The following is a 14,038-nucleotide window of genomic DNA, read 5'->3' on the forward strand; positions in this document are numbered from 1 at the left end:
GATATGGGTTGAATGATGGCATATCTAATCATGATTTGTGCCTGTACATTCAGCAAAGAAGAATCTGAGCAGCCCACAGGGATTGTGTGACCTTGCCCTAGATTCAGTTGTCTTAAGGGCCAAGTACATGTACATGCTAGACATTCTAGAGAATGCAGGTTTCTGGAATACAAAGTTTAAATGCACAGGGGAGAAGATAAGGGTATGATAAAGTAGTATCAAGTAGGGGATGGAGTGGATTAAGGAAGGAAAGTTAATGCTTTTTCTGAAGAAATTAGAAAGTTATTGACTACTTGGAAAATGAAGGAAAGCTTATTATTTTAGAAAATCACATCAATCGAATTTACTTCCTGGTCTTCTTCTTCCAGGGGCGTGTAGTGGAGAATATTTCTAAAAGATGTGGGGGTTTCTTACGAAAGCTGAGCCTACGTGGATGCCTAGGTGTGGGAGACAACGCATTAAGGTAGAGAGGTCAAGTGCTTTGTCACTGAAACAACACAAATTATTTTATTTTTATATCCAGCGGAGAACTGGAGCATGTAGGGTGGGGTAGTTAACTACTTTCCTATGTAATACCTGAAGTTATAGCATTCCCAAAACAATTGGCTTCTCTTTCATCATAATTTCCTCTAATATCACACTTAGGTGGTCCCTTATCTATCAGTTTAGAAACAAAATGGGCCCACCAAAAATAATAGGGGTTTATGCATACTTGGGAAACTCTTTTAGGTAAGCAGAAGTATGCTTGTTTAAGTTAATAGGGGGGGAAATTAAAACCTTCAAAGTGAGCTAACAAGGTCCTGTTAGCAGTGATTTCCAGGTAATACAGAACATTGAGGAGTCCATTAACAGAAATTAAAAAAGAAATGTATGGAGGATAGAAAATTGGCCTGCTAGAACAGTAGACTAGCATTGAGAGAATGCTTGCCATGAGGCTTAGAAACAAAAAAAATTCCTCTCTATATAGGCATATTTCAAGAGAGGGGGGGAAAATATTTTTTCTGTTTCCCACCCTTCAGGCCCATCCCATCCCAGCTACTTGGCAACTCCAAACCTAAGTCATTTAGCACTATTTAGTGCAGTGAGGAAAGATTTCAGAAGTGTTGGAAAGAAATACTTTTTTAAAAACTTTTTTTTCCTCCTGAAAATTAGTTCCCCTCATGAGCTACAACAAAATGTTAACAAGGCTGCTGTTTCAGGCTGGCTGGAGCCCTGACCCTGAGCAATCTTGTATGGATGCTGCGAATCCTGGACCAGTCTACTACACATAACTTAGAACAGAAGCAGGCATCTGCAACAAAATGTTCCGGTGTACCCTCCAGACTGATTGAGGAAACTTGGGTTGAAATCCCAATTTAGGTCTACTTCATTCACTGTCTGGAGTGGCGCTATTGCTGCTGTCCCATGGCTTCTCAAGCAGCTCCCTGTAAAGTATACAACTTCCATGCCCCATGATTAGAAGACACAATTGCATAACAATGTAGTACACACTTGCCCTCTTAGAAGGCATAGTACATAACCATTGGGTGTCAGCACTCACACAATTGTAGATACTATAGAAACAGGGCCTTACCTCTTAATATGTTAGAAGCTCATGTAGTCTGACTGGCTTGTCTAAGTTGCTCCATTTGTAGAATAGGAATAATAACCTACCCTAAGGTTAGTCATCTGCTCCCTGAAAGGCCTCTATCAAGTCACTGTGTTCTGAGTACCCATGGAAATGTTTGTGTCTCTTGGTTTCTAAAGTCCTGAGGAAATGTAGTATAGAACAGTCAAGAAGTGTGTCTGCCTCTGAGAATATGAATATGGGTGCTCCACTTCCAAAAACTTCAGGAAAGACATGGATTTGCGGAGTATCTCTAGGTAGGACTAAAGCTTGTCCCAGTGCTCTGCAAAACTTGGCCACCAGAGACAAGAGGAGGGCATGCTTTAATCTACCCTTAAGAAGATGGGAGTATCAGCTTGGGCTCTCAGGACCCTTACTTGACAAGTGAATTGCGAATAACTTTTCTATATTGGTAATAATATATAATAATGTGATGCTAATAATTTACTACAGGCCAACATGCTTCTCCCTATCTGCCAGTCATGAAGGTACATACATAGGCACTCTCTCAAGAAACTGAACTATCTCCCACCGTGTTCAGCTCTTCCTGGTTTAGAGCACTGAGATCATTATGATTCCATGGCTACTTGATTGTAGGTAGATGTCATCTTAAGTGGATCTGCCCTTTCTGAGGAGGTGGTTCTGTTGCAGAACCATAATAGGGACAGGAACTTCATAATGATTGCGCAGCAGATTTTCAGTTTCTTGATGTGGTTTTGGTACCTACCAGAAGCAGACTTTCAGTCTTTCCAGAACAGATTTTGAGAGAAATTTGCCTGTCACAAGAGAAATGCAGGAGATTGTGGTCATCCTCCATACACCCTGGCACAGTTCAGATATCTGCATCATGGCTTGACTGTCAGGAATATGCCACAGGCACCTATGCTCCCTCTTCTCCCCCAGTTTAAATATCATTGTAAACTATCATAATCCAGAAAACACAAGAGAAGAGTGCTCAAGCCCTTAGTACAGTTCTAAGGATCAAAATGTGCCTTGGCTCTGACATTTGAACTAGGCAACTATCTAAATCTAAATTGCAGGTTACATTCCCTAGTCTGTAAACGGTGGCTGATAATGGCAACATTCACACATCACAGTAAACTATAGTTAATGGTTTGCCCCACTTCACTCCTCCCCTAATGAGAGCTGGAGCAACATAAACCAAATTCCCTGGCTTCGCATTACAATTGAACCAAGGATTGTGGCTTGTTTGAGCAAAACAAACTGCAATATTGGTTTGGGCATAACATTAAGCCTGGGGTTGTGGTTTGTTGCTCCCGTTTGCACCTAGGGGAAGAGAGAAGCAGGAGCCTTCTCTGCATTCACAGTAATGGTTCACTATGATGTGTGAACTGGACCATAAAGTGACTTTGTAGGAAGGATCATTTCAAGGATGGTGAGATAAAGATTGTGAAGTATTAAAACATAAGATTATACAGAATTCTGATGTTTTTGTTACTTGAAATGCAGGATATGTACAATGCATTTTTTTCTGGTACATTATGTGGTGACAGAGTTTCTTCCTCAAAAAAAGAGCAGAATTCAAAAAGCATAGCTGTAAAATGCCTAATCTTTCCCTTCTCCTGATCCTCAGAGAGTTGCTGCTGTTAATAATTACATTTTTATCTCACCCTTCCTCCAAGGAGCTCAGGCCAATGTTCATGGCTCTCCCCATTTTATCCTCTCAAGACCCCTGTGAGGTAGGTTGGACAGTGACTGGTCCATGGTTACCTGGTGAACATCATGGCTGAACGGGGATGTCAACCCTGGTCTCCCAGTCCTAGTCTGACATTTAACATCTGTGCACCGGGGTTTCTCCTTGTGTTGAACCTTCTTTCAGGAAATGTTAAAAAGTAGTTTGGAGATCCAGCAAGGGAAACTGATGCATGTACTGACCTGGCACCCGCACACCTGTAGACTACAGCTAATGTACACTGGTGAAAGCACCTTAGTATGTATATGGAGCCTTGTCTCCAGTAGCTGGCAGCAGGAGCTCCATGTACACTTATTCTCTGGATCACAGCCAATACATGAAATAGTCTGTGTTTGGTGTTTTGTTTTTTAAAGCTGGGTATCCTCCATAAATACTATAAAAATACCACTTTTAAGGGGGGAAATCTGCATTATTTACTTTAATTGCCCCAGTGTGTGAAACCTTTTAAAAGTCATGTGCCATTGATATAAAATGTATGTCATCAAAAGCCTGAAAAGCACTGTCCCTTTTCTTTCTCATGAAGGACATTTGCACAGAACTGCCGAAATATTGAAGTGTTGAACTTAAATGGCTGCACCAAGATTACAGATGCGTAAGTGGCATTTATTTTGGCACTCCAAAGTATTTCTTTAGCTTTTTTATTGCTTTTTTCCATTTCCCTTTTATCTTCGTTTTTTAAAAGAAAAATTTTCCAAATAAAAGAGTGTATTCTTTTTTCTATCTTATAGTGATTGGGGAAATAGAATGAGAAAATAGCCAGGGGACTGGGGGCGAGGGGAGAGAAAATAGTCAGTGGGCCTCATCTGCTTAAATTCCCTGCCCAATAAGCCTTTTCTCAGCTTTGTATGGTGTACTGCACAGACCGCACCAAACCTGCAGTGTCCCCCTGTGCATATTTCAAACAGGAAGGAGATCAGAGGCTGAGCTCAGATGTCTTGTGGCTTGGATGAGCCAATTGTATTTTGTGTCTGATCTCTCCGGTTAGTACACCCAAAGGTAATCTATTTTAATTTTTAATATAACTGTACAATTAAAAAGAAAAATCAAATTGAGCAGAATCCTAAGAACCTCACTGCATTTTTAAAAAACAGATTCTTAGCTTTAGCTGACATAGAACACCAGAGGAGCGGAAGTTTCTCATACTACTTGTTTTCTCTACATCTCCATACTATCCAAACGAAAACTTTCTCACCTTCTCTGAGGAGATGTACAGGCTTTCCCCAAGCCAGGAGTTTGCACATATCAGCATGGGAGTCAAGTGAACACTTTATTTTAAAATGTATAAAAAGTAAACATTGATACAGGGAGCATTAAGCAGCTGGGAAGCCCAGTTCTGTTCCCCCCATTAATTTTTGTTTTCCTGCCTTGAGGAACATAGTCCCACATAGCCACGTGATCACAGAGCTGCTTCTACTTTTAAAAAACAAATATATGACAGAGCAACGAACCTGTGTGTGTCCTGTTTTCTTCCAGTACATGTACTAGCCTTAGTAAGTTCTGCTCCAAACTCCGACATCTTGATCTAGCTTCCTGCACTTCAATAACCAACCTGTCCCTCAAAGCACTGAGGTGAGTGCAACTCTTCATAAAGCATATCTGCTTAAGCTACAGTTTGTAAACTTTTAGTCATAACAAACCTCTCTGATTTAAAAATATCACATGTCTTTGTGACAGATACCCCTGCTTCATTTATCATATTCTGGGCCAGCTCATGGTGGCCAGTGGTAGAGTAGCTGTTCAGAACAAGAACTGGAGGATAGAGGCAGATGTGGTTCTTTCTTAGTTGGTGTAGCTCAGGGGACTCAAAGTGGCTGGGTAGAGGATAACATTTCATAAGCCCTTTGGCTGTTTCCTGGTCCCATCAGGTCACCCTTAGTAAGAGGGAAAAAATGGGCTTCCTAAACAGTCCTGAGCCAGTTGTGATCAACAAACCTAGTAATGAGAATGCTACAAGAGGTTGACACATGAGACAGAGAGAGAATGCAGTCTTTCCTTACTGTTGATTCAGATGGGAAACACTCCGCGCGATTGCTTTCTGTGTCATCTAACCCAGCCCCCATTACTGTTCAAGCCTTTTTAAAGTAGTAGTTGCTGTACAGGGTTAGAGATGGGAAGGCACAAAAAAAATTCTGGGGAAACTGTTTTTTTCCTAGTTTTTGTTTTTTTCAATTTTTCCTGGTTTGGGTTTTTTTTTACAAAATTTTCAGGTGGGATTAGGAAAAAACAGAGGGGTATCTCTCAGTTTTTGCTTTTTCCAGGCCTTCAAATCTCTATACAGGAGCCATAAGCATGCCAGTCCCTTTCTCCCAACAGCATTGCCCACATGGCTGCTATAGCCCCCCGCCCACCACATTTATTCCAGCTATAGCTTTCTGTTGGTGGGCATCATCGAGGCTGCAACCAGGGAGTGGAATTCAGTGTGTCATTACTAGTAGAAAAAGATGGAAAACCATTGTTACTGAAGCAATATTTTTTATCCTTAAGAATTAACATCACTGCCTGCCTTTCTCCTCTGCCCCCTTCTCACCTTTTAAGTGAGGGATGCCCTCTCCTGGAGCAGCTCAATATCTCATGGTGTGACCAAGTGACAAAAGATGGCATCCAGGCTTTGGTGAGAGGCTGCGGTGGACTTAAAGCTCTGTTTCTTAAAGGCTGCACACAGGTACGTCTCCAGTGAAGGCACAATAGCTGCAGGAGAAGGTGAACTGAACTACATTTGTTTAACTTAAGTAGAGTTAAGATTGGCTTGAGTCATAAATGTGACATTGGAAGCAAGAGGGAGAACTATAGGGGAGAATACATTTTATTTTTTCATGTATTTATTTGTCATCATACCCTTTCCAAAAGAATTCCAATGGTGATGCACATTACACAAGCTACTCTGAGGCTAGTGCAGGAAGATGAGCATCTGCGGGATTACTTTTGAACAAAGGAAAGGTAGAGCAAAAGCACTGTGCTTTGGGTAATACTTTGTTATGTGAAGATGGTATGTGGCTTTTAAGTATAGGGACTTTTGGTTACTTCTGTTACAGGATATTTGTTCAGGATATTGGACTGGAAGAGGACTAGCACACCACCAAAGCATCCACACCAACTGTAAAATGTTATCCATCTGTACTGGAAAGCTGAGCATTTCTCTGTTTCACTTTATAGTGTATTCTAAAACACTTTGCCATCTTACCAGTGTTTTGCCAAATATGATTGAAGTTCTGTCTTGAAATTAGAATCTTAAAAAGTAAGAATAGCAAGTTGCATTTGAGATCATGTTGTGTGTAGAGGGCCACTCTAGGCAGGATGACACCTGATCTCAGCTGGTTCAGCTGGGTAGGGACCATTGCTCTGTGTGCTGCCCCCATTGCAAATAACTTCTGTTATTCCTGTGACTTAGTTGTGCTATCTCACTCATCACATCGTACAATGAAAAGTAAAAAAAAACCTCTGTAGCTAGCCGAAGCAAAATAAAAACATGAGGTGACACACGCCAGTTCAAAGCCAGGTACTTTCTACTGTCATGGTTTCAAGATTTTCTTGTAATGGATTTTTGCAAATGTTTTTGTGGATCTCTTAAAGGGGTTTGAAATTGTAATACTGTGATACATGTAGCATAATAACGTGTAGATTTCTAGGCCCAATTCAGTTCTAGTTGCGGGCAGCTAGTCGCATGTAGCAACTTGAGGCCTTTAGATGAGGGTGTTCATCTGCATCAGACACACATCCAGACAGTTCAGTGGGTCATGGATGAGCTTCAGGATGCATCTGGAGATACACATCCACATTCGTATCTGCATCCATGTGGAAGACGGTTTCTGCAAACATCTCTCTTGCAGGATTGGCCTTATCCTTAATGTTAACAGGACTGGTGTGTGAAGGAAGGCCAGTTTATAGTTGCCCAGGAATCATCAATGCAAGTCAAAGAAACAAGCTATAGTTAAGAGATTTAGCAAAGGCAAGCATAATTTTGGAATCGAATATCTTTTAAAAATAGCTTGAGCTTCTCACTTATTTATGAAATGTAAGGAAAAAATATTGATGAAAATAAGGCCCTTATTATCAATTATTTTGCCATCTGTTCTCCATGATTCAAGGACGTCTGTAACATTTTTGGTAGTAGAAGTAAATTGTGTCTCCCATTTTTTGCTTTTATCAAAAAAGAGCCGTTCATCATTTTAAACAAGGCACGCTTATGTGAAACCAACAAGTAATTATTCTTGAAAACACTTAAATCCATAAAGTAAAGAAATGCTACTCCCTACTTCTGGAGCCATGCTCTTATGCTGTGAGGTTTTCAAACATCTCCATAGTGAAGCCAGGTATTTTGAGAACCCAACTAAAAACATTCTGGGACTAATACACCAAAAAGTATAGTACTCATGGGTGTATAGAACAGTGGGGGAACCTTGTAAACACAAGACTTCTCCTGTTCTTCCCTCCTCCCTGACAAGCTTTATGCTAGTTTTGTTTTGTTTTTGCTGTTGCCAGCTTATAATAGCTGCAGTGAGTACCACAGAGAGACATCTGGAACCCTTGTGGGCTCTTAGGTAGCAAAGAGAATAAGAAACCTGCCCTTTCTTTTTGAAATAATAACTGAGGTTCTCCAGAATCCAGAAAGAAAATCCAAAATAGGGCTTTACATTGACACTTCAACAAGTTGCTTCTCTCTTTTATTTCTTCCTCATATTTTTGTTCTAGCTGGAGGATGAAGCTCTCAAGTACATTGGGGCACACTGTCCTGAACTGGTGACTTTGAATTTGCAGACCTGCTTGGTAAGTAATTGGTCCACCTGAATCCAAATTTGTTTGTTTTTCATAACATGCAGGGGCCATGTTAAACTGAATTATGCAGCATGACACCGAGGCCGTCATAAATGCTTCTTCCATTATCTTCAGCACTTTATGATGTTGCTGTTGGCTTGGAGTAGTTGCAGTCTCACTGGTTTGATGGTCATCTCATTTTATAGTGTGGGGGGAAGGCTTTTATATGATAGATGGGAATGTGTGTGAAAATGTGGCCATGAAAATGGCCTGTATTCAAAGGGAGGGCAAGTGTGTGTTGTGCCTATATTCATTCTTGACCCTTTGATTTCAAGCATTTTAAGCAAGGCATTATTTGCCCCTTGGATGCTAGGCATACATATAGTCCTGCAGTGAGACTGGGAATCATCATGATGTCCCAAAGACACTGATGGCTTCCTAAAGCAGTGATATTCCTCTACATAATTCCTGTGTGGAATGAATATTAGAATGGAGCTCTCTCCAAAGTGGAAGGTTGTAGGTTTCCCCCAAAACAATCTGTTATCTTTCCCTCCCTCTGTCAACTTTCCAACAGCATCTCTTCTAGCCATGCTAAGAAAGTGGTTCAGGAGGACAAAGCGAACAGACTCTGAGGTGATACATTATTATGAAAGACTAGCAAAATGCCTGTTATGACTTTTGCGGGCAATCAGTCAATCAATATTTATTTCTGTCACCGACCAGCCAGAGTAGTACAAGTACAAATTGCAAAGTAAACGAGAGCAGTACCAGGGAAATTTAAAACTAGGAACTGAATAATATAAAAGGTTAAAATACAATTAAAATATTAACTCTGTGTGTAGTAACTTTTTCCTGCATATAATAGCTGCCGCACAAAATTTTGCTACAGTAATAGTGACCATAGGATCACAATCCGCCAACAAATAATTCAAGTAACCTGCTACAGATTCCGCTGGAGGGCGTTGTAGAATGGGGGTAGTAAAAACTTGCCGCAGGTCACGGTAAAGAGAGCAGTGGAAAAGTACGTGACTTACTGATTGCACCTCCCCAGACCCTCAAGGGCAAGCCCACTCAGAGTATGTAATCCTATGGTATCTACCTTCCAGTAAGACAGAGGGAAGTACATTGTGCCTAGCTAAGGAAAACGCTTTTCTATATTTGGGAACGGTTAAATTTCGCAGGTAGTTCACCGGAGAAGGTACTCTTCCATACAGACTCGGGTTGGAATATGCCACGATCAGACTTAAATTAGCTTGTAGATCAATATCCTTGATCCAAAGCAAAATAGCCATTTTAGCTTTGTGATATCCGAGTCTGAAGAGCGCCTCGGGCGAGAAACCAAGGGCATAGATTTTATTATACAAAAAACGCTTCCACTTGGACTGAAAAGAGTCTTTGAGCATCAAGGGAGCCAACCCAGAAGGGGTAAATATCATCTTAAGCCAATAATTGATTCTATAAGTCCAAACACGGGTCTCTATAAGGGGAAGACCCACCTCGAGATGTATGACCACATTAGGCACACAGGGAGGCAGATGAAGCATCGATCTAAGGAATTTGTATTGAATAACTTCAAAAGGCTCGAAAACGTCATAGGCACAAAATTAGGTCCCATACAACAATTGCCCTATCACCTTGGCTATAAAGACCTGTATCACAGAGGGTACGTATTCTCCCCCTTTATTATAATAGAAGGACAAAAGTGCTTTAACGCCCCTCTGGGCATTCGCGATGGCATAAGTAGTTTGCGGTTTCCAGGAACCATTAGATTGAAAAATTATTCCTGGGTATTTGTACACCATAACTTCTTGGGTCAGATGCTCATTTATTTGCCATCGATGGTTCACCTTTTTCTTAGCAAAGACTAGTACCTTAGTTTTATCATAGTTTATTGTCAGCATTTCCTCCTTACAATAGGAGGCAAGTGCCCTCAGCAGGTGACATAGGCCCACTCTGGTTTGAGACAGGAGGACAGCATCATCCGCATAAAGTAATATGGGCAAGGGTCTGTTTGCCAATTTGGGGGGATGGGAATTTATTACCGCTAAATAATTAACTATCGAGTTAATATAAAAATTAAAAAGGGTAGGAGCTAAAATACAGCCCTGCTTAACCCCATTAAAAGTGGGAACATGTGCTGACAAATGACGGGCACGATCAGTTCTTACCCTTAGGCTTGTATCCTCGTGTAGGCTACATATTAAACATAGCAGCCTTCTGTCAATATTAGCGCTCTCCAATTTAACCCAAAGTCTATCCCTGGGGATGGAGTCAAATGCCGATCTAAAATCAATAAAAGCGGTAAATAACATCCCTCTTGGCATCGCAGAGTATTTTTCGACCAGGTGCTGGAGAACAAGGCCAAAGTCCACTGTTGATCTCCCTGACCTGAACTCTGCCTGTTCATTAACTAAGGTATCCTCCTCTTCCAGCCAACCGAGTAATTTTTCAAGGAGGTGTTTGGCATATAACTTGCTAATAACACTCAGTAGGCTAATGGGCCTGTAATTTGCCGGATTAGATCGATTTCCTTTTTTGAAAATGGGTATAACAATTGCAAATCTCCAATCGGGAAGAATTTGTGCTGATCGATCAATAGCAGTAAATAAAACTGCTAGGATTGGGGCCCACCAATCTATATTCTCCTTTAATAGCTCAGACACAATATTGTCACTTCCAGGAGCTTTTCCGGTTTTAAGTGTGTTAATAAGGGAGATGATTTCAGAAATGGTTATCGGAGGCCATTCTGGAATGGAAAGTAAGTCCTCCCTCGGCGAACACACATTGTTTTGTGTCCTGGCATAAATGTCACAAACGTATATTTCCCAGACGCTAGCCGGGATATGAGAATCCAAGGCCCTCAAGTTGGGTTGCCAGCCCCTGATCACCAGTCTCCAAAACGCAGTCGAGTCTTTCATTCTGGAAGCTGTAATTAATTTTTGCCAGGCCTCGTGCTGCTCCTTTTTCTTTTTTTCATTTATCAAGGTTTTATATCTTCTCTTCAGCATCAAATAGTCTGAAGGCATAGACGGCAGATCAAGGGTTCTGTAGACTTTATACTGTGCCAAAAGAGCATTTTTCAAAGCGACACATTCCTGATTGAACCATGGTTTGGAGACTGGGCCTAATACAGGGAGTCCACTAGTTTTATTCATATTCCCAGCGCAGCCTAGGGAGGAGATAATCCCCTGATATTGTGTCAGCACATCTTCCGGGCAATTCGCTACCAACAGAGCGTTGCGCTGGGTAAGGGTCTCCTCCAAGTTTAGAAACTCAGAGAAGGCCCTAGCTAATTTAGGTGTCCATCTCAAGCGCAGCACTCTATGTGACATCCTATGTTCGGCCAGGAGATTTAGCATGGGTTTGTGTGCGGCCATTCTGATTTGATTACCTAAGTTAAGATAGAGCGGGAGGGGGAGGTGGTCACTTTCAACACGATTGGCCACATGGCAACTATTTACCCACTCCAACAAATTATAGGAAACAATAAAATAGTCGATTGTTGATGCACTTTGCGTGGTTATAAATGTGAATTTGCCCATTCTGTCCCCCTCTACGCCCCCATTCAATATACTCATATCTAATTTATTTAGTTGCAAGAACCCTGAGTTCGGGGGTGGTTGCCATCCCTCTGTCAGTAAGGCATAGCCACCGACTCTCAGGGTTGGAGGCAGGGCCGTGGAGTCAGTACACCAGATCTTCGACTCCGACTCCTCTATTTTTCTACTCTCCGACTCCGTGGGGCTGATGGGAGTTGTAGTTCAAAAAAGTAACTTTTCCAAGCTCTGGATTCACGTGGTGGTGATGAAATGCCTTGTGTTACCATTTTATTACAGTAAATTTGTTATTATTATTTAATATACATTTGTCATTTATGAAGGAGTCGGAGTCGGTACTCCACCCAAAACTGCTCCCGATTCTGACTCCACGACTCCGACTCCACAGCCCTGGTTGGAGGGCAGGTTTTGCCTTCACCAAAACCTGAATTGTCCCTGAATTAAAACACTTTATATTTCCTCTTAAGAAAAAATAGAAAATATTCAATCTGAGAGAGAGTTAATGGGGACACCTGAGAACACCACTGGGGTGCAGGCTAAAACTGTTCCCTGCCTCTGATGAACCCAGCCATTGGGCATCAAACCTTTTCCTGTCTCTGTGAACTCTGTCCTGGGTTCTGTTTGTTGGTAACACAAAAGGGTGATGGAGTGTTGGGAACTGGAAGAATGAGATTTATAGGCTACATATTTCATTTATTAAATGTGTATCCCACTGTTCCCTCCCAAAGGAGTCTCTGAGACAGTCACCTTTGTCCAGCCTGGCAAGACTTATACAAACTTGACTGGCCTCTTGTTGAGCTGGCAATTTTAGTTTAATATTGGTGGATCTTACCACCAAAGGTAGGACTCCTATGGGTAAATTCTCTGCAATATTTTCTTTATTGTTTTGACATTGTTCCCTTTAATATTGTTCTTGTTGTTGTTGATAACTTCCTATGAGGCATCCTGAAGCAGTTTACAGTGTGGCTACATGGATTAAAATATTGAATAGTGGGGACCACTGATGAAAACAAATGGATTCAGGTTGCAGTGCAGTAGATTTTATTTATTTATTAGATTTATATCCCTCCCTTTCTCCTAGTAGGAGCCCAGGGTGGCAAACCAAAGCACTAAAAACACTTTAACACATCATAAAAACAGACTTGAAAATATATTAAAACAAAACAACCGTTAAAAACATAACAAAAAACATAGATGTAGAATGGACATCAATTGGCCAACTATCTTGACAGTTAGGAAGCCTGTTGCCCTTAGTCTCCATATCATATAGAATCTAAGCAGAGGTATATTATTCCATCTCTGATTGCCTGTGCCTCCATCTCCTTCCTCTTCCTCTGTTGCCCCCGTATCAAATTTTAGATTGGAAGTGCCTCTCATATTGATAGCACTTCATAAAAAGTGATACATGTCATCATCATCATCATCATTTATTTGTATGCCGCCTTTCCATAGCAACTATGCTGAAGGCAGCTCACAACATCAAAAAACCAACATAATTTTCCCCAGGTAGCATGCCATCATGTGGGTTATAGTGCCTCCTAGCATCTAAAGGCAAGAATGCACAGGAGTCAAGACCCAGGCTGATCCTTCCGGTCCCACTCCAATTCATTCTTGCCTTTGTCCAAGGCTGTTCTCTTTGTCTTTAGCGTAGTGAGTTTTTGTCTCTGTGTTAGCTTTGTGTGGGGAGTGCATGGTATGAAGACTTTGTGTGAGAGTGTGGCCATTTGCGGTTGTGTGGGGGTCCTTTTTTCTTCCACTGGGTCCTGCTGATCCCAGCTCTAGCAGTGAATCCCTAGCCCTCTCCACCTCCATCACAGGGCTTGCAACTGCTGTTTGCCCTCCCTACTAACTCAACACAGATCTCCCCGTTTTTCACCTTCGCAGGGCTCACTGCTGTAGCTCCTCAGGTTCCCAGCGGCCTTACCTAGTGGGGTTCATGGCTGCAGCTCCGGAGGTCTTCTGACAGTTCTCCCCCCCCCCCAGCTTATGGCTCTTACTGGAGCTCACAGGTGTGGCTCCAGTTGGCCGCTGGCACTCCCTCACATACTTTTATTTGGCTGAAGCAGTGGCAGGAGTCTCTCTGTTGCCTCCGTGTTGCTGGCAGAGGCTGAGGCAAGATCCTTGGAGCTCGCAGCTACAGCGAAAGTTGGTACTTTCCTGCCCTTTGCGCTCGGCCGCCATTTTGGCTAGTCCTGGCCTCCTTTAGTGTTCCGGCTCACCATTTTGTCTGCACTTTCCTGCTTTTTGCCTGGTTTTTTCCCCTGCTCTTTTTGTTTTAATTTTTTTTAGCCCTTTGCTGTCTCTTGCCTCAACCTCTTAATAAACCTCAATATATTTATATTATAAGAAAAGAGAGAGAGAGGAAAGCATATTTCTTGACATGTAGCTGGGGCTGTATCATACCCTTTT

The 14,038-nt window shown here is 41.8% G+C and overlaps 1 protein-coding gene across 4 annotated transcripts in view; it reads left to right on the plus strand.

The window, feature by feature from the left end:
- The window catches only part of FBXL20 (F-box and leucine rich repeat protein 20), a 145,224-nt gene that overhangs the window by 112,858 nt on the left and 18,328 nt on the right, over positions 1 to 14,038 (plus strand). For 3 of the 4 annotated variants that reach the window (XM_061588411.1, XM_061588410.1, XM_061588409.1), the window contains 6 exons: positions 369 to 463; positions 3,250 to 3,306; positions 3,844 to 3,912; positions 4,794 to 4,889; positions 5,856 to 5,982; positions 8,010 to 8,084. In XM_061588411.1, the coding sequence (XP_061444395.1) occupies positions 369 to 463; positions 3,250 to 3,306; positions 3,844 to 3,912; positions 4,794 to 4,889; positions 5,856 to 5,982; positions 8,010 to 8,084 (519 nt within the window). The remainder of the gene's footprint in view (positions 1 to 368; positions 464 to 3,249; positions 3,307 to 3,843; positions 3,913 to 4,793; positions 4,890 to 5,855; positions 5,983 to 8,009; positions 8,085 to 14,038) is intronic. The other variant, XM_061588412.1, reaches the window with a different exon arrangement.

Source organism: Rhineura floridana, chromosome 11 (genome assembly GCF_030035675.1).
Source record: "Rhineura floridana isolate rRhiFlo1 chromosome 11, rRhiFlo1.hap2, whole genome shotgun sequence".
NCBI classification, from domain to species: domain Eukaryota; kingdom Metazoa; phylum Chordata; class Lepidosauria; order Squamata; family Rhineuridae; genus Rhineura; species Rhineura floridana.